Source organism: Petromyzon marinus, chromosome 1 (genome assembly GCF_048934315.1).
Source record: "Petromyzon marinus isolate PM22_M1 ecotype Great Lakes invasive population chromosome 1, UKy_Petmar_22M1.pri1.0, whole genome shotgun sequence".
Lineage (NCBI taxonomy): Eukaryota > Metazoa > Chordata > Hyperoartia > Petromyzontiformes > Petromyzontidae > Petromyzon > Petromyzon marinus.
This window is the reverse complement of record NC_133667.1, coordinates 7,882,040-7,909,440: the sequence shown is the minus strand read 5'-3', so window position 1 is coordinate 7,909,440 and position 27,401 is coordinate 7,882,040. Positions and strand designations below refer to the sequence as shown.

At 40.8% G+C, this 27,401-nt stretch overlaps 1 protein-coding gene and 19 non-coding genes across 21 annotated transcripts in view; all 20 read right to left on the bottom strand.

Moving 5' to 3' along the window:
* Window positions 1-162: 162 nt before the first annotated feature.
* On the bottom strand, window positions 163-235 carry TRNAM-CAU (transfer RNA methionine (anticodon CAU)). The gene has a single exon. It is a non-coding gene; the product is annotated as a tRNA-Met (tRNA).
* A 194-nt stretch (window positions 236-429) lies between these two features.
* TRNAM-CAU (transfer RNA methionine (anticodon CAU)) lies at window positions 430-502 on the bottom strand. The gene has a single exon. It is a non-coding gene; the product is annotated as a tRNA-Met (tRNA).
* Window positions 503-696: 194 nt separating this feature from the next.
* TRNAM-CAU (transfer RNA methionine (anticodon CAU)) lies at window positions 697-769 on the bottom strand. The gene has a single exon. It is a non-coding gene; the product is annotated as a tRNA-Met (tRNA).
* A 194-nt stretch (window positions 770-963) lies between these two features.
* On the bottom strand, window positions 964-1,036 carry TRNAM-CAU (transfer RNA methionine (anticodon CAU)). Its single transcript has one exon. It is a non-coding gene; the product is annotated as a tRNA-Met (tRNA).
* Window positions 1,037-1,228: 192 nt separating this feature from the next.
* TRNAM-CAU (transfer RNA methionine (anticodon CAU)) lies at window positions 1,229-1,301 on the bottom strand. The gene has a single exon. It is a non-coding gene; the product is annotated as a tRNA-Met (tRNA).
* Window positions 1,302-1,498: 197 nt separating this feature from the next.
* TRNAM-CAU (transfer RNA methionine (anticodon CAU)) lies at window positions 1,499-1,571 on the bottom strand. The gene has a single exon. It is a non-coding gene; the product is annotated as a tRNA-Met (tRNA).
* Window positions 1,572-1,765: 194 nt separating this feature from the next.
* Window positions 1,766-1,838, bottom strand: TRNAM-CAU (transfer RNA methionine (anticodon CAU)). The gene has a single exon. It is a non-coding gene; the product is annotated as a tRNA-Met (tRNA).
* A 194-nt stretch (window positions 1,839-2,032) lies between these two features.
* On the bottom strand, window positions 2,033-2,105 carry TRNAM-CAU (transfer RNA methionine (anticodon CAU)). Its single transcript has one exon. It is a non-coding gene; the product is annotated as a tRNA-Met (tRNA).
* A 194-nt stretch (window positions 2,106-2,299) lies between these two features.
* On the bottom strand, window positions 2,300-2,372 carry TRNAM-CAU (transfer RNA methionine (anticodon CAU)). The gene has a single exon. It is a non-coding gene; the product is annotated as a tRNA-Met (tRNA).
* A 194-nt stretch (window positions 2,373-2,566) lies between these two features.
* TRNAM-CAU (transfer RNA methionine (anticodon CAU)) lies at window positions 2,567-2,639 on the bottom strand. Its single transcript has one exon. It is a non-coding gene; the product is annotated as a tRNA-Met (tRNA).
* Window positions 2,640-2,832: 193 nt separating this feature from the next.
* On the bottom strand, window positions 2,833-2,905 carry TRNAM-CAU (transfer RNA methionine (anticodon CAU)). The gene has a single exon. It is a non-coding gene; the product is annotated as a tRNA-Met (tRNA).
* Window positions 2,906-3,102: 197 nt separating this feature from the next.
* Window positions 3,103-3,175, bottom strand: TRNAM-CAU (transfer RNA methionine (anticodon CAU)). The gene has a single exon. It is a non-coding gene; the product is annotated as a tRNA-Met (tRNA).
* A 194-nt stretch (window positions 3,176-3,369) lies between these two features.
* TRNAM-CAU (transfer RNA methionine (anticodon CAU)) lies at window positions 3,370-3,442 on the bottom strand. The gene has a single exon. It is a non-coding gene; the product is annotated as a tRNA-Met (tRNA).
* A 461-nt stretch (window positions 3,443-3,903) lies between these two features.
* TRNAM-CAU (transfer RNA methionine (anticodon CAU)) lies at window positions 3,904-3,976 on the bottom strand. The gene has a single exon. It is a non-coding gene; the product is annotated as a tRNA-Met (tRNA).
* Window positions 3,977-4,169: 193 nt separating this feature from the next.
* Window positions 4,170-4,242, bottom strand: TRNAM-CAU (transfer RNA methionine (anticodon CAU)). Its single transcript has one exon. It is a non-coding gene; the product is annotated as a tRNA-Met (tRNA).
* Window positions 4,243-4,435: 193 nt separating this feature from the next.
* TRNAM-CAU (transfer RNA methionine (anticodon CAU)) lies at window positions 4,436-4,508 on the bottom strand. The gene has a single exon. It is a non-coding gene; the product is annotated as a tRNA-Met (tRNA).
* A 194-nt stretch (window positions 4,509-4,702) lies between these two features.
* TRNAM-CAU (transfer RNA methionine (anticodon CAU)) lies at window positions 4,703-4,775 on the bottom strand. Its single transcript has one exon. It is a non-coding gene; the product is annotated as a tRNA-Met (tRNA).
* A 193-nt stretch (window positions 4,776-4,968) lies between these two features.
* Window positions 4,969-5,041, bottom strand: TRNAM-CAU (transfer RNA methionine (anticodon CAU)). The gene has a single exon. It is a non-coding gene; the product is annotated as a tRNA-Met (tRNA).
* Window positions 5,042-5,234: 193 nt separating this feature from the next.
* TRNAM-CAU (transfer RNA methionine (anticodon CAU)) lies at window positions 5,235-5,307 on the bottom strand. The gene has a single exon. It is a non-coding gene; the product is annotated as a tRNA-Met (tRNA).
* Window positions 5,308-16,087: 10,780 nt separating this feature from the next.
* Window positions 16,088-27,401, bottom strand: part of LOC116941866 (von Willebrand factor A domain-containing protein 7-like) — a 49,355-nt gene continuing 38,041 nt past the window's right edge. For both annotated transcript variants that reach the window (XM_032953208.2, XM_076057722.1), the window contains exons 15-18: window positions 24,301-24,563; window positions 22,649-22,797; window positions 20,044-20,197; window positions 16,088-17,763 (exon numbers count right to left, since the gene is read on the bottom strand). In XM_032953208.2, the coding sequence (XP_032809099.1) occupies window positions 17,386-17,763; window positions 20,044-20,197; window positions 22,649-22,797; window positions 24,301-24,563 (944 nt within the window). In that variant the 3' untranslated portion in view covers window positions 16,088-17,385. The remainder of the gene's footprint in view (window positions 17,764-20,043; window positions 20,198-22,648; window positions 22,798-24,300; window positions 24,564-27,401) is intronic.

The following is a 27,401-nucleotide window of genomic DNA, read 5'->3' as shown; positions in this document are numbered from 1 at the left end:
ATCTCAAATATTGGGATCAAATTGGAAGGTAAAAAAGTTACAAGAATCAGAGGAAAAGTAGTTGATTACATGGATGTCATGCACAAAAAGCGGATCAATTCGACATGCATAATTTGAAGTTATTATCAAAATGTGAATTGCATGCCAAGAATAAAATTACTTTGCCCCATGTGAGGGTCGAACTCACGACCTTCAGATTATGAGACTGACGCGCTACCTACTGCGCTAATGAGGCTGATATTTGATTAATTTTAGACTAATTCGGACATCTCAAATATTGGGATCAAATTGGAAGGTAAAAAAGGTACAGGAATCAGAGCAAAAGTAGTTGATTACATGGATGTCATGCACAAAAAGCGGATCAATTCCACACGCATAATTTGAAGTTATTATCTAAATGTGAATTGCATGCCAAGAATAAAATTACTTTGCCCCATATGAGGATCGAACTCACGACATTCAGATTATGAGACTGACGCGCTACCTACTGCGCTAATGAGGCTGATATTTGATTAATTTTAGACTAATTCGGACATCTCAAATATTGGGATCAAATTGGAAGGTAAAAAAGGTACAGGAATCAGAGCAAAAGTAGTTGATTACATGGATGTCATGCACAAAAAGCGGATCAATTCCACACGCATAATTTGAAGTTATTATCTAAATGTGAATTGCATGCCAAGAATAAAATTACTTTGCCCCATATGAGGATCGAACTCACGACAATCAGATTATGAGACTGACGCTCTACCTACTGCGCTAATGAGGCTGATATTTGATTAAATTTAGACTAATTCGGACATCTCAAATATTGGGATCAAATTGGAAGGTAAAAAAGTTACAAGAATCAGAGGAAAAGTAGTTGATTACATGGATGTCATGCACAAAAAGCGGATCAATTCCACACGCATAATTTGAAGTTATTATCTAAATGTGAATTGCATGCCACGAATAAAATTACTTTGCCCCATGTGAGGATTGAACTCACGACCTTCAGATTATGAGACTGACGCGCTACCTACTGTGCTAATGAGGCTGAAATTTGGTTAATTTTAGGCCAATTCGGACATCTCAAATATTGGGATAAATTGGAAGGTAAAAAAGTTACAGGAATCAGAAGAAAAGTAGTTGATTACATGTATGTCATGCACAAAAGCGGATCAATTCCACACGCATAATTTGAAGTTATTATCTAAATGTGAATTGCATGCCAAGAATCAAATTACTTTGCCCCATGTGAGGATCGAACTCACGACCTTCAGATTATGAGACTGACGCGCTACCTACTGCGCTAATGAGGCTTATATATAATGAGTTTTGTTCTGATTGGCATATCTCAAATATTGTGACTCAATTGGAAGGTATAAGACGCACATGAATAAGAAGAAAGGTAGTTGATGACACGTATGTCATGCACTAAAAGCGGATGAATTCTTTAAGCATAATTTGAAGTTGGTAATATATAAATGTGTCTATTATGCCAAGAAAAAAAGTACTTTGCCCCATGTGAGGATCGAACTCACGACCTTCAGATTATGAGATTGACGCACTACCTACTGCGCTAATGAGGCTGATATTTGATTAATTTTAGACTAATTCGGACATCTCAAATATTGGGATCAAATTGGAAGGTAAAAAAGTTACAAGAATCAGAGGAAAAGTAGTTGATTACATGGATGTCATGCACAAAAAGCGGATCAATTCGACATGCATAATTTGAAGTTATTATCAAAATGTGAATTGCATGCCAAGAATAAAATTACTTTGCCCCATGTGAGGGTCGAACTCACGACCTTCATATTATGAGACTGACGCGCTACCTACTGCGCTAATGAGGCTGATATTTGATTAATTTTAGACTAATTCGGACATCTCAAATATTGGGATCAAATTGGAAGGTAAAAAAGGTACAGGAATCAGAGCAAAAGTAGTTGATTACATGGATGTCATGCACAAAAAGCGGATCAATTCCACACGCATAATTTGAAGTTATTATCTAAATGTGAATTGCATGCCAAGAATCAAATTACTTTGCCCCATGTGAGGATCGAACTCACGACCTTCAGACTATGAGACTGACGCGCTACCTACTGCGCTAATGAGGCTGATATTTGATTAATTTTAGACTAATTCGGACATCTCAAATATTGGGATCAAATTGGAAGGTAAAAAAGGTACAGGAATCAGAGCAAAAGTAGTTGATTACATGGATGTCATGCACAAAAAGCGGATCAATTCCACACGCATAATTTGAAGTTATTATCTAAATGTGAATTGCATGCCAAGAATAAAATTACTTTGCCCCATATGAGGATCGAACTCACGACAATCAGATTATGAGACTGACGCTCTACCTACTGCGCTAATGAGGCTGATATTTGATTAAATTTAGACTAATTCGGACATCTCAAATATTGGGATCAAATTGGAAGGTAAAAAAGTTACAAGAATCAGAGGAAAAGTAGTTGATTACATGGATGTCATGCACAAAAAGCGGATCAATTCCACACGCATAATTTGAAGTTATTATCTAAATGTGAATTGCATGCCACGAATAAAATTACTTTGCCCCATGTGAGGATTGAACTCACGACCTTCAGATTATGAGACTGACGCGCTACCTACTGTGCTAATGAGGCTGAAATTTGGTTAATTTTAGGCCAATTCGGACATCTCAAATATTGGGATCAAATTGGAAGGTAAAAAAGTTACAGGAATCAGAAGAAAAGTAGTTGATTACATGTATGTCATGCACAAAAGCGGATCAATTCCACACGCATAATTTGAAGTTATTATCTAAATGTAAATTGCATGCCAAGAATCAAATTACTTTGCCCCATGTGAGGATCGAACTCACGACCTTCAGATTATGAGACTGACGCGCTACCTACTGCGCTAATGAGGCTTATATATAATGAGTTTTGTTCTGATTGGCATATCTCAAATATTGTGACTCAATTGGAAGGTATAAGACGCACATGAATAAGAAGAAAGGTAGTTGATGACACGTATGTCATGCACTAAAAGCGGATGAATTCTTTAAGCATAATTTGAAGTTGGTAATATATAAATGTGTCTATTATGCCAAGAAAAAAAGTACTTTGCCCCATGTGAGGATCGAACTCACGACCTTCAGATTATGAGATTGACGCACTACCTACTGCGCTAATGAGGCTGATATTTGATTAATTTTAGACTAATTCGGACATCTCAAATATTGGGATCAAATTGGAAGGTAAAAAAGTTACAAGAATCAGAGGAAAAGTAGTTGATTACATGGATGTCATGCACAAAAAGCGGATCAATTCGACATGCATAATTTAAAGTTATTATCAAAATGTGAATTGCATGCCAAGAATAAAATTACTTTGCCCCATGTGAGGATCGAACTCACGACCTTCAGATTATGAGACTGACGCGCTACCTACTGCGCTAATGAGGCTGATATTTGATTAATTTTAGACTAATTCGGACATCTCAAATATTGGGATCAAATTGGAAGGTAAAAAAGGTACAGGAATCAGAGCAAAAGTAGTTGATTACATGGATGTCATGCACAAAAAGCGGATCAATTCCACACGCATAATTTGAAGTTATTATCTAAATGTGAATTGCATGCCAAGAATAAAGTTACTTTGCCCCATATGAGGATCGAACTCACGACATTCAGATTATGAGACTGACGTGCTAGCTACTGCGCTAATGAGGCTGATATTTGATTAAATTTAGACTAATTCGGACATCTCAAATATTAGGATCAAATTGGAAGGTAAAAAAGTTACAAGAATCAGAGGAAAAGTAGTTGATTACATGGATGTCATGCACAAAAAGCGGATCAATTCCACACGCATAATTTGAAGTTATTATCTAAATGTGAATTGCATGCCACGAATAAAATTACTTTGCCCCATGTGAGGATTGAACTCACGACCTTCAGATTATGAGACTGACGCGCTACCTACTGTGCTAATGAGGCTGAAATTTGGTTAATTTTAGGCCAATTCGGACATCTCAAATATTGGGATCAAATTGGAAGGTAAAAAAGTTACAGGAATCAGAGGAAAAGTAGTTGATTACATGTATGTCATGCACAAAAGCGGATCAATTCCACACGCATAATTTGAAGTTATTATCTAAATGTGAATTGCATGCCAAGAATCAAATTACTTTGCCCCATGTGAGGATCGAACTCACGACCTTCAGATTATGAGACTGACGCGCTACCTACTGCGCTAATGAGGCTGATATTTTTCTAATTTTAGACTAATTCGGACATCTCAAATAGTGGGATCAAATTGGAAGGTAAAAAAGTTACAGGAATCAGAGGAAAAGTAGTTGATTACATGTATGTCATGCACAAAAGCGGATCAATTCCACACGCATAATTTGAAGTTATTATCTAAATGTGAATTGCATGCCAAGAATAAAATTACTTTGCCCCATGTGAGGATCGAACTCACGACCTTCAGATTATGAGACTGACGCGCTACCTACTGCGCTAATGAGGCTGATATTTGATTACTTTTAGACTAATTCGGACATCTCAAATATTAGGATCAAATTGGAAGGTAAAAAAGTTACAAGAATCAGAGGAAAAGTAGTTGATTACATGGATGTCATGCACAAAAAGCGGATCAATTCCACACGCATAATTTGAAGTTATTATCTAAATGTGAATTGCATGCCACGAATAAAATTACTTTGCCCCATGTGAGGATTGAACTCACGACCTTCAGATTATGAGACTGACGCGCTACCTACTGTGCTAATGAGGCTGAAATTTGGTTAATTTTAGGCCAATTCGGACATCTCAAATATTGGGATCAAATTGGAAGGTAAAAAAGTTACAGGAATCAGAGGAAAAGTAGTTGATTACATGTATGTCATGCACAAAAGCGGATCAATTCCACACGCATAATTTGAAGTTATTATCTAAATGTGAATTGCATGCCAAGAATCAAATTACTTTGCCCCATGTGAGGATCGAACTCACGACCTTCAGATTATGAGACTGACGCGCTACCTACTGCGCTAATGAGGCTGATATTTTTCTAATTTTAGACTAATTCGGACATCTCAAATATTGGGATCAAATTGGAAGGTAAAAAAGTTACAGGAATCAGAGGAAAAGTAGTTGATTACATGTATGTCATGCACAAAAGCGGATCAATTCCACACGCATAATTTGAAGTTATTATCTAAATGTGAATTGCATGCCAAGAATAAAATTACTTTGCCCCATGTGAGGATCGAACTCACGACCTTCAGATTATGAGACTGACGCGCTACCTACTGCGCTAATGAGGCTGATATTTGATTACTTTTAGACTAATTCGGACATCTCAAATATTGGGATCAAATTGGAAGGTAAAAAAGGTACAGGAATCAGTGCAAAAGTAGTTGATTACATGTATGTCATGCACAAAAAGCGGCTCAATTCCACACGCATAATTTGAAGTTATTATCTAAATGTGAATTGCATGCCAAGAATAAAATTACTTTGCCCCATGTGAGTATCGAACTCACCCCCTTCAGATTATGAGACTGACACACTACCTTCTGCGCTAATGAGGCCATTGGGGTATCAGGTTTGTTCTAATTGGGATATCTCAAGTATTGGGATTTAATTGTAAGATATATAGAGGCACAGCAATACGAGGATAGGTCATTGGTGAAACGTATGTTATGCACAAAAAGCGGATGACTTCCTTAAGCATAATTTGAAGTTGATATTATATAAATGTGTCTATAATGCCAAGAAAAAAAGATACTTTGCCCCATGTGAGGATCTTACTCACGACCTTCAGATTATGAGGCTGACGCTGTACCTACCGCGCTAATGAGGCTGCTATTCAATTAGCTTTGTTGTGATTGGCATATCTAAAAAATTGGGATTCAATTGTAAGCTATAAAGAGGGACAAGAATTAGAGGAAAAGTAGTTCATGACACAAATGTCATGCACAAAAAGCGGATCAATTCCTAATGCATAATTTGATTTTGGTATTATATAAATGTGTCTATTATGCCAAGAAAAAAATAATTTTGCCCCATGTGAGGACCGGACTCACGACTTCAGATTATGAGACTGACGCGCTACCTACTGCACTAATGAGGCTGATATAATAATAGTTTTGTTCTAATTGGGACATCTCAAACATTGGGATTCAATGGGACGGTATAAAGAGGGACAAGTAGTTGATGACACGTATGTCATGCACAAAAGCGGATCAATTTCACACGCATAATTTGAGGTTATTATCTAAATGTAAATTGCTTTCCAACAATAAAATTACTTTGTCCCATGTGAGAATCGAATTCACGACCTTGCGATTATGAGACTTACACACTGCTACTGTCATCATACAACCGTGCCCGCTAAGAGCGGAACATGGGCAAGCCGACAAGCCGACGGAACCACTGCGCACGCTACGAGCGAGCTGTGTGCGCCATCTACCGACGGGCCATCGCAACTACAACAGCATGTCGGCTCGCCAACCTACGTCAGCCGAACTGAATCAACCACCGTCACAGAAGAATCGACTGATACGTATGACGCGCACTGCCCCCCACCACACAACAAACCAGGCGTCTGTTTGACGCAAAGAATCAACTCCGAACAATGACTATTCAACACAATTCATATCCCTCACCATACACGAGTCAGGAACCAAAAGCCAATCCCAAAACGTGAACCATCTGTGGCCGTGGAAGCATCGCTACAGATCGGGTGATAACAGTCTGTCGTTTATAAGTATATTCATAATTTTCCTCCTTAATATTTTGTTTTGGGCTGTACTTCTAATCGCATAAATTACCAACCGATCCATCAATACGAATTAATCCTTGACCCCTTCGCCACGGAGCTACGCTCACGTGGGGGAATAGCTTATCCAACCGGCTTCCTTATCAGGCAAACTGGTCCATAATTAATTAAACGTTGGCCCAAGATAAGGATATCAGGGGAGAGAGCGCTCCCTACCTCACACCCTCACTCTAAGCCATTTTGGTAATCATATAATCTGTCCAATGGATCTGTTGATATATTTGTGCCTTTGGGAATAATACCTGTTTTGAACACCTTTTCGTATGAATATCGTCATATAATCTTAAAGTACCTTTCGTTACTGATCGCCGCACGTACTCGCGTACTCTACAGAATACTCTCCCCTTCCGTGACCCAATGTACTAACAATGTGATAAAGGTTGCATATGATTAATAATGAGTGCGGTACTGCGTGAACAGCGGTGATGTCATCACGCACATCTGCATGATAACGTCTGCTGGATTCCACAGAGCTCAGCCTGGTTAACTTCGCTTCGAAGGTCCACAAACCAGTGGATTTATAAGCCAGTCACAAGCCTGGATAAAAAGGAGGGTCAGGCAAAAAGATGCTGATATTTCGATTGTGAAGAAAATTATGAAAGGAATCCAATGTACATGACGATCACAGAAGAAGGAAACAAGCTCGGATGAGTAACCGGAATTGGGTTGAAAAATTAGTTACTTGAAAGCAGCAGCAGCAGCTACGATACGATCAAGAAACAAATCAGCCACATTCTGAAACAACAAAGAGGCTGAGAATGGCGAATGAGGAGATCACAGTAGAAACATGGAATATGAGAACATTATGAGCAACAGGACAGTTAGAACTGCTAAGAAAGGAAATATACAGGTACAACATTCTAGGACTGGCAGAAATGAATTGGACAGAAATGGGGGAGATACATGGGGGTGCAATTATCTGGTCAGGAGAAGGGTTCTTGTTGAGTGCAAAAGCCAAAGCATCATTATTGGGATTGTAGCTAAATTTAATGGACAACCCCTAAATATCTGTCATCCAAATATATGCACCGACATCAGATAGCACAGAAGAGGATATTGAAGAATGCTCTGAAAGGCTGAAAAGAACGTTAAAGGATATAAGTGTAGTGGATTAACACGCGCATACAGGGTGGATGGTAAAGACATGCGAGTTATGGACAGTGGGGTTACGTCGGGCGGGCCAGGTGCGGCGGTGGGAAACTGTGAACTAATGACGGGCCAATTAAGTTGGTAAGCGATGTATGGCTGTGATTGGCCGGGGTTGTTGTCAAGGGCAGAGTGGCGCCGGAATGTCTGGCAATAGAGGGGGCAAGTAACAGGTGCGGGGGGACGCGGGGCGTCGGTGGCACGCGGCCTAATTAATTGGTTGGTAATTTGAACGGGGATATATTCGGGAGATGGGAAGAATGAGGAGAGTTGTCGCTGGGACTGGAACGAAGCAGGTCGGGGAGAACCGGAGCGAAGACATAGGAGACACAACAGGCTAGCAGTAGAGCAGAGACAAGTAGAGACCAGCAGAGACGAGCAGAGACCAACAGGGAGTAAGGCAGAGACTGAGCGAGAGTGAGACAGAGACAGCGGGAGAGAGACAGAGATATGGCGTGAGACAGAGAGAGAGAGACAGAGACAGCTGGAGAGAGACAGATATAGCGTGAGACAGAGACAGAGACAGCGGGAGAGAGACAGATACAGCGTGAGACAGAGACAGCGAGCAACGGAGAGAAACAGAGACAGCGAGCGACAAAGAGAGACAGAGACAGCGAGCGACAAAGAGAGACAGAGACATCGAGCGATGGAGAGAGACAGAGACATCGAGCGACGGAGAGAGACAGAGACAGCGAGTGACGAAGAGAGACAGGGACATCGAGCGACGGAGAGAGACAGAGACAGCGAGCGACAAAGAGAGACAGAGACATCGAGCGACGGAGAGAGACAGAGACATCGAGCGATGGAGAGAGACAGAGACATCGAGCGACGGAGAGAGACGGAGACATCGAGCGACGGAGAGAGACAGAGACATCGAGTGACTGAGAGAGACAGAGACATCGAGTGACGGAGAGACAGAGACAGCGAGCGCCGGAGAGAGACAGAGACATCGAGCGACGGAGAGAGACAGAGACAGCGAGCGCTGGAGAGAGACAGAGACAGCGAGCGACGGAGAGAGACAGGGACGACGCAGAGAGACAGTGGGGGATAGGGGAGGAAGCGGAGTGAGCGAGACGGGTGGAGCGTGGCGAGCGAGCTGCGGCTAAGCGGAATGACAGAGTCACAGACGTAATGTGAAGAGTTGTAATAAAAGTGGTGTCGGAGAAAACAAGAAAGTTGTCCGCGTCAAATTAACCACTAAATAAGTGAAAAGCCAAAGTCAGCAATGAAGTTTGGATAGAAAATCAGGGAATGGTTCCCAACAACAATAGGTATGAGACTGGGGATCTACTATCAGCAAACACCTTCGTCAATACTTGAAAAGATTGATGGATGCCATTCAGGACAACGGCACAGGAATATCTGCGTAAGGAGGAATAATAAATAAGCTGAGATTCACGGATGACATAATATGTTATTGAAGAAAGCTGCATTTTACTGCAACCAAACTGAGATCTTAAGAACATGCATATTAAGTTCAGCCTTGCGTAATGACTCAGACGACGAAGAACTAGCAACCACTTTATAAACACAGAACAATCTAGGTCCGGGCTTCGTGCTTGAAGTTGAAGCTGTACTTTCCCTCGAACGTCCCCTCCCCTTGTGCTCTGTCCTTTTATATCGTTCCAGTTCCCTTTCTAGAATATTCCCTCACTGTATTTTCCTTAGCCAATCCCTTTCCTTCCTCTCTAACGGATCCCAACCATTGCCTCTTGGTTCCACTTTGTTTCCCGCCTCTTCTCATTCAAACCCTTCTATCCCATAACTTTAAATGCCTGCCTTCCATCCAATCCCTGTGGAGGCCTCTTTCCGCCTCGCAGACCTTGGTTTATCTTCGAATAGCCGTTAGGCTGCACATTGGCTTGGGGTAATTTTTTGGTCATTACCTTTGTATACCTGCGAGACTTGGACATTGAAAGAAACTGACAAGATAAGATATTGGCATTCAAAATGTATTGCTACAGAAGGATATTGCATATAAACTGGACCAAAAGAGCGACCAACGTAGAAGTAATAAAAATTTTGCACATAGAAGACCTTATGCAAGAAGTGATGAGAAGGAAAGTTGCACTATTTGGACACATATGATGGAAAACAGGAAGATTAAAAGTGCATTATTTGGAAAAATGTAAGGAACTGGAAAGAGACTAAAACCTAACAGAGAATGGCTTGACGACATAAGAGATTGGTGCCATAAAGATGTGCACTACTTGAGCATATTGGCACAAGACAGAGGAAAGTTGAAACAAATTACGAAATTTGCAGTAGGCACCTACCTGCTATCTGTCCATGGACCATGATAATGAGCCTGGTTCATGCGTGCAAACATCACGCCTCCCCAACCACCCACCTACGACCCCGGCCCTGTATCTGGCACTAGAGGAGAAAGATAGAGGAAGGTGAAGAAGGACTATAGAGGGAGGAAGAGACGGAGAGGATCTAAGCAGGGAGAGAGTGAAAGTTCATAAAATAGAGAGGAGATAGACAATCAGAAGAGCAAGTGAAAGTGACAAACACTGAGAGGGAGGATTATGAGAGAGGCAAGAGAGATTGAGATGGGAAAGGGAGAGGTGGGGTTAAGGAAAGCAAAGGTGAGAGGTGAGAGAGAGAAACAGGGAGCGAGTGATATGTAGAGGGAAGTGGGTTTGCTACCGTGGAGGGGGAGACGGATAGAGAGATATAGAGTGAGAGATAGAAAAGGGAAGAGCAATAGAGAAACTGAGACAGCAAGAAATCGAGATAAATTTGAATATACCGCACAGAGAAGGCTAGAGAAAGGTGGAGAGAGACAAAAGCTCTATATCAGATAAAAAGTGTTGGTGGCTGGCTAGGATGGATGAATTTGCGGGTTGCAAGTACAAAAAGAGAAACAGCACATCAACCCACTGTTGGATGAAGGCCTTCTGACACGGTCATGGAGGCTGTTTGACTATATTTCGATTTAAAGCTTTCGTGACTGCAAGGATTAATCTTCTTTGGTTCTTTCGGTAAAGTCACGTAGAATGAGAATAAAATAATAAATTGATAAAATAAAATAACACAATAAAATTATCACGACGATTCGGCCACAACACAAGCGGCCTTCATCAGGTGAAGGGACCAGACTGTCTGGAGGACAGCGCTGGAGCGAAGGAATTAGCAGAGAATTTAGCATTGAAATAGCTGAGTGATTAGCTTGTGACTGGTCACAGAAATGGCTAGGTTAAAGTCAAAGCATACACATCCACAGAGGCATCCCTTGACAAAGGAATTAGCATAGAATTTAGCATTGAAATAGCTGAGTGATTATCTTGTGACTGGTCACAGAAATGGCTATGTTAAAGTCAAAGCATACACATCCACAGCGGCACCTAGTACAAATCAAATAGGAGAATTTAGCATTGAAATAACTGAGGGATTAGCTTGTGACTGGTGACAGAAGTGGCTATGTTAAAATCAAAGCCTACACATGTGAGCTAACAGTAACTGGGTATCCACTACACTATATAATGAATACTATATAGTAAACCAATAAAAAAACTAAAATATAAATTACCTCAATGTTATCAATATACTCTATATATTCTCCAATCAGCTAAGCTACCAACAATAAGTCGTTATATATCACAATGCTATATGGCGAAAAAATGGGTGGATTCTTACCCTCAACTTTAGCACCACGGATAGCTACGAGCCCCGTTCAAACGGACGAGTTCTTCCATGGTCGGAACGGAGGAGGGGGAGAGAGACAGCTGCGAGGCGCTGTTATACTCCATGTTGTAAACCATACCATTAACCGTGGTGTGAGAGGTATTAAGAGTCAATGCCAGCGAAAGAGCTGCGGTCTGAAGGTCATCGTAAAATACAATTAATTAAGAACGGAAATGGTTTAAAACATCTTTCCAATGGTTACTAAGCCAGAATCCATCTTCTTAGTTGAAATTGTCTCTGTGCTTGTATATGTGAATGGCCTCATGAACGAATCTCTCATGGTACCCGGTTGGTTTGCAAAGAACCTCCGTCTTGGAGAAGTCAATGTCATGTGAGCCCACTGAATTATAACAGTGATCTGCCACGGCAGAGGAGTTCGTTTTACCGTGTTTCAAGTCTGCTTTATGTTCGCTGATGCGGTCCGAGATATGTCGTTTGGTTTCTCCAGTGTAGCTACTACCACAGAGGCACTTTAGTTTGTAAACGCCCGGGTACTGTATGTCTGGAACAGTATCTTTGACAGATGGAACCCGATCACAGATTTTAAGTACTGTGTTGAATCGGACCTGGATCTTGTGTTTATTCAGGATTTTTGAGATATTTTTAGTGACCCCTGCAATGTAGGGTAAGGTGATGGTTTTGAGTGGCTCCACAAGAGGATCCTTCTTCATGACTGGAGTGATGGCTTTGCGGATTGTGTAGTCGGAGTAACCATTAGCCCTGAGAGCCTGATGTACGTGCTTGAGTTCACTGGTAATGTGTTCCTGGTCGGAAATGCATTGGGCTCTATGGTATAGAGTCTTGATGAGGGAGTTCTTCTGGGATGGATGGTGGTGGGAATTCGGTTTCAAATATGCATCTGTATGGGTAGCTTTCCTGTAGACAGAGTGGCTCATTGAACCATCATGTGTTCTTTTAATTATAACATCCAAAAAGGGTAGTTTGCCATCTTTTTCGACCTCCATGGTAAATCTGATGGCTGGGTGTATGGAATTGATGTGGTCGCGGAATTGGTTTAGAGCAGGCTGGCCATGTGGCCAGATGACAAAAGTGTCATCCATGTACCTCTTCCATAAGGTAGGGCGTAGAGTGGCAGTCTGGATGGCGTCAGTTTCAAATTTTTCCATGAATACGTTGGCTACAACCGGAGATAGGGGGGAGCCCATTGGGGTGCCCTCAGTTTGTTTGTAGAAAGTTCCATTCCAGGTGAAGTATGTGTTGGTTAAGCAATGTCTCACCAGGGGGGGTACATCAGTATGCAGTCCTTGATGAACCAGGTCTTCAATGATAGTGATGGTGTCAGGTACCGGGACTTTGGTGAACAAGGACACCACATCAAAACTGGCAAGCAGGTCATCTGGGGACAGGTAAATGCCTTTGATTGTTGATAGCAGGTGAGTAGAATTTAGTACCGCAGAGGTGTTTTTTCCAGTGAAAGGTCGCAGTATATCAGCAAGAAAACGTGCCAGTTTATAGGTGGGGGAGTTGACAGTAGAGACGATGTGACGAAGGGGTGTATCTTCTTTGTGTATCTTTGGAAGGCCATATAATCTTGGTGGTCTGGCAGCAGAGGGTTTCAACGAGAACTGTTTGGTCTGATCAATTAATGCTGTTGAATCAGAGATGATTTTGTTCGTTTTGGTAACCAGGCTGTTGGTGGGATCTCTTTTTATTTTTGTATAGCTGCCATCGTTGAGTAGTTCTTGAATTTTGTTGTTATATTCTGTTTTGTCCATGATGACAGTGGCATTGCCCTTGTCGGCTGAGAGGATGACAATATCATCTCTCTTTTTTAATTGAGATCATTCAAAGCGTTCATCTTTGCTGATGTTGCTAGGTGGCAACTTAGCGTTTTTGAGGGTTGCAGCGATTTCAGATCTTGCTACGTCTGCAGAGATGTGACTCAAGCCCTTGAGTGCAACGTCGACATGGGCAATGATATCATTAACCGGTATGTGTCTCGGTGTGACAGCAAAGTTTAGACCTTTAGCTAAAACGGATTTCAGACCATCAGAAATGGAACTGTTACTGCGATTAATTACGACTTTGTTGACGTCTATCTTTTCGCTGGCATTGACTCTTAATACCTCTCACACCACTGTTGATGGTATGGTTTACAGCATGGAGTATAACAGCGCCTCGCAGCTGTCTCTCTCCCCCTCCTCCGTTCCGACCATGGATGAACTCGTCCGTCTGAACGGGGCTCGTAGCTATCCGTGGTGCTAAAGTTGAGGGTAAGAATCCACCCATTTTTTCGCCATATAGCATTGTGATATATAACGACTTATTGTTGGTAGCTTAGCTGATTGGAGAATATATAGAGTTTATTGATAACATTGAGGTAATTTATATTTTAGTTTTTTTATTGGTTTACTATATAGTATCATTATATAGTGTAGTGTATACCCAGTTACTGTTAATAGCTCACATGTGTAGGCTTTGACTTTAACATAGCCATTTCTGTGACCAGTCACAAGCTAATCATTCAGCTATTTCAATGCTAAATTATCCTGTTTGATTTGTACTAGGTGCTTCTGTAGATGTGTAGGCTTTGACTTTAACATAGCCATTTCTGTGACCAGTCACAAGCTAATCACTCAGCTATTTCAATGCTAAATTCTCTGCTAATTCCTTTGTCAAGGCACTCTGTTTCTTCTCACACAGCTTAAAGGTCGCGGTCTGAGCTTGGCTGTATTCGCTCCAGCGCTGTCCTCCAGACAGTCTCGTCCCTTCACCTGATGAAGGCCGCTTGTGTTGTGGCCAAAACATCGTGAGAATTTTATTGCGTTATTTTATTTTATCAATTTATTATTTTATTCTCATTCTACGTGACTTTACCGAAAGAACCAAAGAAGATGTTTGCCTATCCTTCACCACGCTGATCAAAGCAGGTTGAGGAAGAGGGCAGCCGGTATAACTCGCCATGAATATTATCCGTGGCTTCAAAGTGGTTTTTTTTTTCAAATGTGCAATTGCCCGAATGCTTTCCCTGAAAATGAACAGATCTTGTCATCGGTGTTACTTAGCTGTTGTGGTCACTTTCATTGCAATTGGCTTCAACCTGCACTGACCAGCGTGGTCAAGTATGGTAAAAAAAAATTGCACCCCTGCATGGCGTGGGGATACCTTAAAAATATTTCCCAAAGTAAAATAACTGCATTTAGCGTGATGTATGTATTTTTAAGAGGCGAATCGGATTTCATTTACACTTTGCAGAGTTGCCCAGGTAGAAGCATCATGTTGTTGTATGGGCTGTAGAACCAGTCACAAGTTAAAGATAGGTTCCATTGTGGGTGGAGAGACAGGGTTGCTCAGTCGGTGAATTCAACTTTCTGCAGAAGAAATTTAAAGAATCGAAAGTCTATTTTAGATAAACCTTTGCTTAGAAAAGACACACGGACCAGTAGAGAACGGCAGCAAGGCATCCAGCTTGACTAAATGGTGACACTGTTTTCCACTGCCTTTCAGCGTAGAGAAGGAGCATTGGCGGATATCACGATCGCTCTCATGAAGGTAATGCAATATGAACGAATCTTTTGTTTAGGGTTTTCTATCTCTGTGCGGTTTTGGTTTTTACAATTTTGCGTACGTGTGGCTAACTTATTTCTACTCAAAATTCGCGATTTGCGGTTTGAACTCACCCATATGTGGCTATGTGGTTGCACATTGTAAAACAACAGTGTACAGTAATGTATGCTTTACTCAGCAGGCAGCGGTTTCCTTCGAGTTTCGCTTTGTGCACCCTTTTTTGGAATGCATCAACCACACGAAGTATATAGTTGTGTTGCTATTTGGGACCTGATTGAAAACCAGTCAAATTGATCAAAGTTGATAGAATAACATTAAGTACTTCTAAGAACAAACATATGTTAGAAAGCGTTACCGAATCCAGGCATATGCATGCTCTTCTTCTTTGTTACCATATTATTTAGTGAATTTATTTTAAGTTTACCTTTCTTCACCGGGGCCATTAGTGCCTTTCATAATTTGCCAGATGGTGGTGGCACACGCCTCTATTCCAGCACTGTGGAGGCAGCTTCTTCTTGTTCTTTCGTATGTCAGCGAGGCAGTGAAGGTTGGTGAATCACACATGCTATGAAACTCCCTTCTCGTGGACGTTGAGGTGCCATACCCTGGATTGTCAGAAGAATGTGGTAGGCAAGACTGTGGACTCCCCCTTTTCTATCTGTATAGGATAGAGTGTTGCTCCCACGCATGTGTAGATTTTCTCTGGGTGCTCCGATTTTCTCCCCCATGTAATCACCACCCACATTTTGGCCGATAACACCTTCATATATAGAGGACTGCAGAGCTTGAAGGGGGATAATTTTTAATCGGCTTGCTGCGGCTTCCTTTCCTGCTTGTCTGTGGTTGCTCACACCTCTGAGCTGTCTCTCTCTTGAAGAATGAGTGAACGCATTACAAAGTTAAAATCATTATTTTCTATTATAAAAAAACGAAACCAAACAATCTCATGCAAAACTATGATTTTGGTGCATTACATCGGATACTGAACCTCGTGTGTAATACTATTGCATTACATTTCTACGTTTTTGTTGCTTTATTTTAACATGGTGTGTGGAATAATTGATCCAGCAATGATGGTGATGGCAATATCAATCGTCTCACTTTGCTCATTATAATAACATGCAATAGTCCATACAGGCACATTTTAAATTACCCAAATAAACTGTGTCGGGAATAAGACGTGTGGGCAATTCTGTACCTTCAAGAGTATTTGATTGTTTCATAGTACCACAAATATGTGCCCTTTTTAAAAACAATGGTGAATGAGGGCCTCCCTATGCATGCCATGCGGGTCGGGGGAATTTTATGACCATGCTTCAGCATGCGGGCCAGTGCTGCTTGGCAATGGCGTGAAGCATAGTAAACGATAAGAATGGATTTATTGCACTGCCTAATGTTGACCTGCCACACTATGTTGTTTAACACCGCATGAAGTACTAGTAATCAAAAGTAAATTGTATTTGCTCTTGTTATTAAACCACATGATTGTGCGAAGATAGAGGTAATAGAGACAGCTGTTCTCCCAACGTTTTGACAAGTCAGACCAACACATGCTGTGCCACTAATGCGTAGGTTTTTACCACTCCCTTCCACCATTTGCAACAGAAATTCTAACCATTCATAAAACTGATACATTCACAGTGTTTCTTATTTTCAAGGCAATTAAATCAACCACTTATCGGACTAAACCCATATAATCATATATAAAAGCAATATGTGATTGACCAGATATTCTCTGACAGTTTAGCATAATTTGCCACGCCCACGGGTCTTCGTTCATGTTTCTCCTGAGATAACAATGCAAGCACATTAACTTCTGACATGGGGCAATAGCACTTTACTTCATTACAGCTGCTTGATCAGTAGTCTATATATTTTTTTAACACATCCATCCACATTTGCTACAATACCCACAATATTAAATATTGATCACCTCAAAATATTAATACAAAAAAATCGACATTTTAAATGTTCCCTGTAAAATTATCCCTGTACCAGTATTGAAGTGTGGGGAGACAACATTATCTGATCCCTATTTTATGTATTACTTGCATCAGACCTCACATAATTAGTGTAAATATATTGCCAGGTCTTGTGTTGAAAATTTTATATCACTACACATGAAGAGGACAATAATATTTTCTCCCACAAAATAGACACATGTCTTGCTTGTAATCCACATGTCAAACATTTGAAATCACATGACATTAGTAATTCCACTTAGTGCCAGGCCAAATGTAAATATGACTATTTGCCAAATGCCAATATGGAACATCGTAATCCCTGCTGATGCTTTCATGTCGTAGGAGCACACACGTAAGTTCTCAGCCATATCTGTGACATTAACGCTAAACACCGTGTTGCAGCAGTCTCCGGAATAGCTCTTGGTCAACGTCTTCCCGACAGTGATGTTGCTCATGTCACCAGGTGGATCTATTATTTTGATTCCCGACCCAGTGTCATTGAACTGGATGGTCGCGTTCCACGTGCTGGTTTTGCACTTCGTGACCTCGAGCATCTTCGGGCATTTTCTTTGAGCCATAATTTCACAGGTTGGAAATGAATCATCATCATACTGTGCGCAAAGGGGAGGGGGGACATTCGTGGTAGATACACGTTAATTTAAATATACATACTTATGAGGTTTTACGCAGATAGATTTGTCCTGTTGGCTTTTGTTTTGCCTTGCTGGAGCAGAACAAATATACGTGATTATTAATATGCTGCCTTCATCAGTGGATATGCTTTGTTGACCATACTGGCTTATGTTAATACGCATAATAACCCAGGTGTCACGAGCCTAAAATGTACATTTAAAAAGTTTAAAAAAGGAAACAATATGGATGTGGTACCCAGTGATATGTTGGAAGTAATAGGATAATGGAAGGGGGAACTAGTGAGTATTTTTTAAAAATAAGATATATGAGGAAACAATCGAATTGAGGAAATTGAGCAGTTTCTGTTCTTTCCAATTCCCCAAAAGCCCACGACCCTAGAATGTAAAGCTCACAGGACAATCAGCTTGACTAGTCACGCAATGTAAGTCTTACAATAATGTAATTTAGAACGTAAAAAAGTTCGGATGGAGAGGGAACATTGGATACATGAGTTACTCTGGAAACGAATGAGACTAAGAACAGCATATGTGGGATACATCATAAGAGCGTGATCTGGAGAATTTATGACATCGATTCTGCATGGAGCAAGCAAAGGAAAACGAGGAAGAGAAATAAAACATATCAGTTGGTGGAACAGAAGTTATCTCCCTCGTCCCAATCATTTTCTCCCTCGTCCCAATCATGGTGAGGGGATTGTGGAATATGCAGCTGCTATGACATTTTGATTTAAAGCTTTCGTGACTGCAGGGATTCATATTCTTGGTTCTTTCGGTAAAGTCACGTAGAACGGAAACGATAAAATAATAATTATAAAATGATAATTATTGTTTCCCTTCTACGTGACTTTACCGAAAGAATCAAGAATATGCTATGACATTGTTAAGTAGAGAGTGCCGACCTCCCCATAAAACATGAATAATAAAGGAGGTGTGTTAACTAGCTGACAGAAAGTGGCAGGACCAATTACACTGACTACAACATCCCATATCCAATACAAGAAGACTACAGCAAACTTCGCTCAGTGATTTTGGGAGCTATTCAATGCTGCATGAATGTGTTTTAGGTTGCAGAGGAAATTTAAGTTCCTCAGTGACCTGTGACAATAAAACGCTCCCTCATAAAATGTAACACTAGCTCTATTACTGTACTATGATTGCGAGGCAAATAATATTCGGATTAGTTCTACATATTTAATTTAACTCTTTGAGCAGGGAAAGCGTCCATTAGTCACAAAAAATAATAATTGGGCAAGTGAAACTGGACCCTTCTATGGATCAATGTAATGGTATATAAATTAATTGATGTGCGGTTGCTCCCCTTTGCCTAACAATAAACCGACGCATACTGTTAATTGAAAAAAAATATTTACGTTGATAGCTCTTGAAGTGTTAGTTTAATTCAACACGCTTACTCCAACGGTGCCGTTCATGAGGGCAGGAGAATCAATCGCTTTGATTCTTGATTACATGTTTCGCAAAGATTATAGTTACGTTCCAGAAATTGGCACTTTGCATACTCAGTGTTATTGCTACATTTGTTTTCTACCAAAGTTTTACATAGAGAGAATGTTTACTTGTTGTGCTGGTTCATACATAGCAAAAAGTGTGCACAGAGCACTTGGGCAACAGTAACGAAAATTTTATATTTACGCGATCTAACCTAAAAAAAACAAAACCTGTAAATAGGATTATATTGATCGCGAAAGCCTACGTGTTAAAATAAGCTAAATGAATACACGTAAACCATGCTTGATGGAACCCAAACTGATGATCACTAAATGATAATGAATCCAAGTGATGGAGAAGATGATCATTGATTATATATTCCTCACTTTCAAGTTCAAGAGACCAGGATAGTCTCATTTACTATTACTACGTTTCATATTAATGGTGTTAAGGCGATTGGACGATAATTACACATGCAAGATGAATCACCCTTTTTGGGACTGGATGGATCTGAGCTAATTTCCCAGTTGTTGATACGGAGTGCGTACTATATAAGAGCTTGAAAAGCCTACACAGAACTGGTGCAAGATCGTGAACACCTTTAAGCACAGTGCTTATTATCAGGATCACACGCATTATAAATATTAGTTTTTGATAGTATCTGGCGTTACAAGGAATCACTTTTAGAAAGAATCACTCCAGATGGCATTTGATTTCATCGCCAAGAGTCAATTTATTAAAAATATATGTCAATGGGATCAGCTTTGTCATTTCAATATTATATATCATTACCTTTAGAAGTTGAGCTTGAAAATCGATGAAGTTGGAGGTAGAGTTTGCTCCGTGAACTACCAGTAAAAATGCGCCAATCGTTCCGATTTCCACTGTAGAATTGGTTTCTAGCTTCAGCGTTAAAATTACGGAGCTGTTCCTGTTGATGTTGAATCTGCATAAGCACCAACCAATCCAAGTTAATAACAATTACAAAAAAAACAATGATTTCATCACAGGAATAAAAAAAAAATAACACATTTTAAAACTTGTTACACAGACATGAATATTAATATTGATGATTTACAGTCCTTTGTCAATCCACTGTGGGATAATAGCCTCCCCATGATGTCTCAGTTACAGGGGTCATTTGACCATACCTTGCCACGCTGATCAGGTAACGCCACTGATGTTAAAATTGGCTAGGAATTGAACTCGAGTCATCTGCATCATATCATATTGCAGTGCCCCAAACACTGCATCACTACTTTACACCTACACATTACACTTGAGAACCCAATTTAATCACAGGCAGCTGCCCGGATTCGAACCCAGAGTGTCAGGACTGCCAGCACAATACCCGGGTTTTATTACATTTCAGTGGAAACATGAAGGAAATATGACCAAACTAAGGTAATATCCTGAAAATTTTAAGAGGACAGACATAAATGTCAATCATCAAACACTTTCTTATTTTGGCCAATTGGTATCTGAATTTTCATGATCTAATTGAGTTCAATGATCACACCAAACTCTCATCAACCTCTTTGTTTCATTATTGGACATGTGTTATAAAATGTGAAGAAAGCTGCTATTATTGTTCCAAGAATTGGTCCCACTTTTTGATGTTATGTCATCTGATCCAGGCGTCTTCCACTTTGCAGACCGTGAAGGGTGGAGCTTAAGTGTGAAATCTGGAACTTCTTCTTCATCCTTTAAGAGTTCTGCTTCCAAAACTATATATTTGTGTTGCTTTGCTATGGAAATCTTCATAATATTTATTTACTAAATTGAGGGTTTAATCTCGATCACGAGTTTGATTTTCAAAGGGGTTTCATTTGTGAATGGCCGATTATGAACCTCCGTATTGCTGTTTTCATGCACCCGTTGCATGCTATGACACATCCAATAATGTGTGTCATCTCTGATTTATATTCTCATTATTTTCTTCATAATTTTAAAGAGTTCTGTGTATTCAATATTAAGTTAAGCACGTTTCCTTCATATTAATCTTCTTCCTCAGAATGCCATTTGTGGTTTCAGAATATTAGTTGTTTATTTTCGAACCTTTCCTCATATGAATTGCTATGCTAGCTGAATTAGTTTAAGAAGTGGCATACATTTAATACATTTGACCGTCAGGCATTTGAATCAAAATTTAGATGGATTTGCCGATATTGAAGTGCAAATTTCATCACAGTAGCCTGGGATCGCTTCCTGTGCCAAACTTGTTGAGAAAAGAGACGTCTCCAACAATTTGAAGTTTATGAATGAAGTCAGCCTTATCATTTATATATTATTTCATAATTTAATGGATCATGCAACAAACGAAATATATTATACTTTGTAGAAACACCGCTCGGCTGTTTATCCCAGGCTGTCTGACAAGAGTTTGAAAATGTATGAATGAGAAAAATAATAATTGTATAATACTTTCACATGCACTTTTTTGACATAGCTGTATTTATAATATATTACAAATTATAGGAATGATGCCACAACGATGTTGCTGGAGTGCACCTCACAGTCCCCCCCTTAAATTAATAAGCTTCCAACACATGTCAGAAATCTCAGAATATGCAGCTTAAATAATAATAATAATGATAAGAATAAAGCACATCTATCCATTGTAAATATTGTCTCATAACCGAAATTTACAGAAATCCTCTTATCTACAACACTATTACCTTACAATTCATATTTTCTCAAGGAGCTATAGGATTGGCAAAAACTCCCAATTATCCATGCCCCTAGTCTTCCTATTATCTGCCATTACCTTCGAATTTAATGTGGAATGGCATCCAGTTACCTGCAATATCATAATCACTCGTGGGTTATCCACAAAAAAATTGGAGCCACACAAAGACATGAATAAACACAGACAAAACAGAGACACCCACAAAGACACAGAGAGACACACAAAAAACATGGAGACACTTTACCCTTGTGGGCTTGGGCGACATTTTAGTGTATAATTGGAGTTGTGTGACAGATTACTCCCCTATCTGCAATTATTTATGATTAATCCGTGCATAAAGTAGTTTAAATCACGGATGACCCTTTGAATAATAGGACCTCACATTAAAATAGATAAGAGGAGTTCTCAGATATATATATCTACAATTGGTTCAGAGCTATAGCCTATGACCAATTGACCAGAATGTGCCTAATATCAGAAGCTAAGCAGACATCAGCGTAGACAGTTATTGAGTGGACAATGCAGAACATCTATTCTTACACTGTACTGTCTACTCATCCACGTCTATGCTGTCTGCCTTCACCAACCAGTACTGACCAGCGTGGTACACAACCTCTATGACCTGCATGGTGCTTAGAGGCCATCATATAGCAGTGGAATTGAAAAAAAAACACTTAATGTATATAGGTGTGAGTAAAACATATTTACCTATACGAAGGAAGAATACTGACAATGAAGCCAGGGCCCACACTGACTGTAGCTGTGAATGTGTCAGCATCACCAGAGTTAGTGACGGACACATTAAGGTAGGTTGGGATGTCAATGGCGATCTTTGGATAAGGCGTTGGTGAAACAATCTGTGAGAGATTCAGAGACAAACCGACCATTTGTGTGGCTCTATAAGGTCATATGTTATACTTTATAATGCTGAAATGGGTTCAAGATGTTATGCAATTATATTTATTTTTACATCGTACAGTACTGCGTTATGATTGATGTATTGTAATTATAACCGTACTCGGATTTCCTGAAGATGGCTTGGCGCTGGGCTCGCATTAGTCTAACAGATGATAGCGTTCTATCATAGCCAATTTCACCTCCTCTTTCTCGAATGTAAAACCGTGGCAAGATAACAAGCTAGGCTGCTGGAATAAAATAAAAATAAACATTGCGAAGAGGTTTGGATGTGGCGCCAACTAAGATTGAACTAATCCCCTGTGAGTTGTGTGGGTATTTTGGGCTGTCATTCATGCTGCATGACCTATCCAGTTGTCCTGCACATTGCTGGCACAGGATGGACTCTAGGGATTGTGGACCCAGCCTCGCTGCTCCAAGGGACGAGCAGCTCTCCACAAAAGCGTGGCACTGCAAACCTATCCTCAATGTATCTTGCTCCTGCGGTTGGTTGACCTTAAAATGTGCTGTTGATTATTTTCCCATTGATCTCAGTCAACAATTCAATCATGTGCAATAATTAATTGATCAATATTGTTATGCTAGTTTACACACGAAGCCTCAATGAGTCTAAATAACAATTTTCAGTTTTCGCAGTTGGTATAAGACTTGCATTCCAGCATAACATCGCCGACTCGCTAAATGATGGCAAGGGACCTTTCACAACCACTGTCACTGTGAAGCAGATGGTATGTAGTATTTTTTCTTAATACACCAGGATTCAAATCGTGAACGGATTAGAACCTGCGAATGTTGTTGCAACAACTACTCCTATTTCTTTGATGGCGAAATCAAATAGTCCATGAGCTCAACATTTTTCATACTGCGAAGTGCGGTGTTTATGTATTCAATTCTGACTTTGGGAGTTTCCTTCTGAAAAAAAATCTCAGGGATATATATAGATTCTCTCTTGATTTGAAGCATTCGTGACTACAGGAATCATAGTCTTCGGTTCTTTCGGTAAAGTTACGTAGGTAGAAATAAAATAAACTAAATCACGACGTTTCGGGGGCAACACAAGCCTCTGTCATCAGGCAAGAAATATATTATCTTTTTGCCAGTGATCTGCATAGAATTCCATTCCTAATTTAGATGTTATCCCTATCGTGTATAATGCTCCCATCTTTTTTCCTTAAGCAAACCATTCGTGAATTAACAATCATAAACCTCCTTTATTTTGTATGTATATATGTTGAACTTCTTTCACACCGTACGTAGAAAAGCGTGATAACCGGATGTACTCACTGTTGACTATGTCGTCTGCAATCATTTTTGTGTTATTTGCATTGTATTCTCTGATTTCATTAGTATTTTCTCAGGTATGAGAAATAATGGGTTAAAATAATAATTGTTTGTTTCACTGTGGAGAAATCCAGAGAGTAGGGAAGCCATTGATGGGAAATTACCTCTAGTGTTATCGTGGTGACTTGAGAAACTGTTGGAAATACTCGACCAAAGGTGTCATTTCTCGAGTCCTTCCCGCTGACGTACACAGAGAACTCGTCCACTGGGAGGGAGTCAATCCTTCCAATATAGTCTCCTGCGCTGGTGTCGTTCAACAAAATAATTTGAAGAGGTCGACCATCAGGTGCTAGCAGCGCCAGCGTCTCAGCAACAGCACTGCTGGTGTCTTCGCCTGTAATGGTGACTTCCACCAATAGCGGCACGCCTGCAAAGCCACCATCACTCATTAACACAATCACCTTTATACACTATCACCCATTACCCATAACTGACAAACCAAAACTCATCATGACTCACCATTATTCACCTTCGCCCATCAATCACCAACCATCATCGTCATAATCATATGTAGCACATACTAGACCTGGGTACCATTGGCCAAAGTCACTTCATGCGACCTCAACTTTAAAACGGATACAACCACCACCACCACCACCACAATCTACTCAATTGACACCAACACCAGTGTTATGACCACGTAAATGTCATAATTAATGGAGAGAGGTGAAGCTTGAGATTTGTGGTGAGAAGCGATGTGCCCTGTTATGGTTTTGAGGGTAAGTATTGAGTGGGTAGGGGCTAGGAAAAGTTGTAGCAAGGCAGCATACGAAGGGAGAGAGGACAGGTTGAGTGCAGTGTATGTAGAGTTAGAGAAGGTGGCAGACAAGATAACAAGGGAGTCACGCGGTACAATGGAGAAGGGAAGATTCCAGTAGGTTCACCAAGTTTGGCTTGTGCCAAGGCCTGCGAGTCTACGACCCGTGCAGTCCTGCTCGACCTCTGTCTGTTACCTGCGAATTTGCAATTTTGGTGGCCCCGAGCCAAGGATCACTCCCCTACTTCCATGGCTGTGCAATGGAGTCAACTTTCATGATTAACTATTCAGACTGTGTTGATCTTGTTAAACCTAACCAAGTACTATTGAATTTCCATTCACGTTGACTTTGTCTATTGTCCTGTGACCCCCAAAATCAATTTCACATCCCATTTTTCTTTTTATTTGGCAGGTTCACGGTTCATGAAAATAAAGCAACTGCAACTTTCTTTGTAAAACTGTTCCTGTGAGGTTGAGAAAATTACTTAGAAAACAAAGCTCTGACTGGACTCTGTCTCATGCTCATTGGCTCCTGTTTGAGGAAGTTTGGGTTTGGGCTTTTCAGAGTTTCTAAAATTTTATTTTTTAAAGACAATATTTCCCCAAGCCCGAGCCGACCCTCACAAATGAGGGAGAACAGAGTTAGAAGATTGGCAGGAGTTACCATGAGGTGGAGGAAGGACAGGGAAGGTTCTGGAAGGCAGTCTCAATAAAAAAACATATATTTGGGCTCTCGTCTGGGTCACATTGTTTAAGACAGCCATGACGATCTTAACCCTGGTTGTGCAGTGTAAAGAGTGTCTGTCAACCAATAAGTAATATTTAAAATACTATTTTAAAAACACGCTTTAATGGACTGTACCGTACTAGTAATGGTAGAACTCTACGACTCCAGGAAGTGGCCCCTAAGCTTGCCACAACGTAAGGGACCGTGGTGATTTACAGCCAACGTGAGTTTACCGTGGACAATTAGACCCAAGTCGAAACATAACATATAACAAAGAACGTTTAAAAATATAGATTTTTTTATGATATAATATAGTATTGTCATCAGTATGACATAAGTATACCAAGTTTGCAGTCGATACCACATTGGGAAGTGGGTTAAAATGGAGTTACAAGAGTTGAGGATACAACAACGTCTCCGTAGAGGGTTGAGCTTGGCAGCGCTGGAGCTCGTCACATGGACGTCTCGAACGGCTGACTCTCCTGCTCCGTGGACCGCGATGATATGAATAAGAACTGCCTTGGCTACGCTAAGCCTCCGTCTTTTATCCACCCGATCGCAAAGGCTTTTCCTGGTGATTTCCTTCTTCCACCCGTGCCCTTTGTCTAATCAGGGGCTGAGTTATTCTCGTCTCTTTCACATTCTGCTCCGTAACGTTTACCTATAACAAAAGCGTTCCGCTGATCCCACGCCCCGTGCTGCCTTGTCCATTCAGATTTCGGAATGCTCCGGTCCTATTGTTATTGGGGTCCCTGATTTTACCTATGAACAAGGCGTACCGCTGTTCCCACGCCCTGTGCCGTGTGTGTGTGATTGCATCCGCGGTGGCTTTTACTGCCCCTGCTGTGACCATGCCATTACAATATCAGGCCATGGCGCCGCGGTGACGACTAGCCCTGGTGGCAGGTCGTCCAATTCCCTGGCCGCAGGAGACCATGAAGCTTAATCCCATTAGGGGCTTCTGGAAAAAAACCCGTCGGCCAGGCGACCTTCCTTCCCGGCTCTACGTGGGGTGTGTGTGTTCGGGGGGGGGGGGGGGCGGCGAGGGCACGCCGCGTCGGCGTTGTCATCCCCCCTCGGTGGTGGTGTCACGGTGGTGGGTACGGCCCCCGACGGAGTGGCTCCGCTGCGGCGGCACCACACATGTATGTAACATGAGAGGATAATTTAACATGATGTGAATATGTAATTAAGTAATTCTGCAACGTTTGTGTGCAATCAGACTTAGTATGGAGTATGTTATGTTGTTTATATTGTTCTAAATAAAACTGAGCCTCGCCTTCTGTGTTCTGGGGATGTGGCCTGACATTGGAATATGAATGATGTCTCTGGTCTTTGGCCTCAACTACTCACTATAACATCACAGACAGACTGTAACTGGGACTAGTGGAAGTAGAAATCATACCATCACCAAACTATCATACCAACACGAACCAAAATCAGATTTGGTAAGAATTGAATTTATTGTAATTTTAATGTATTTTGTTACTGCCACATCTATTAAAGTCTTGCATTCTGTCTCAGTATTCAAAGTGATTGCCACACAGGCAAACATGAGGGAGTGGATAGGTAGATACTGGTAAGGCCGCCTTCCACTCCTGCATTTGGTAGACTTGGGGGACACAATAGACTTTAGCCTCCAATAAAATCCGTGTTGGGTGACAAGCTATGCATTTAGTTTGCATCCAAACTTGTAATATTTGTGGGTAGAGGCCTCACCG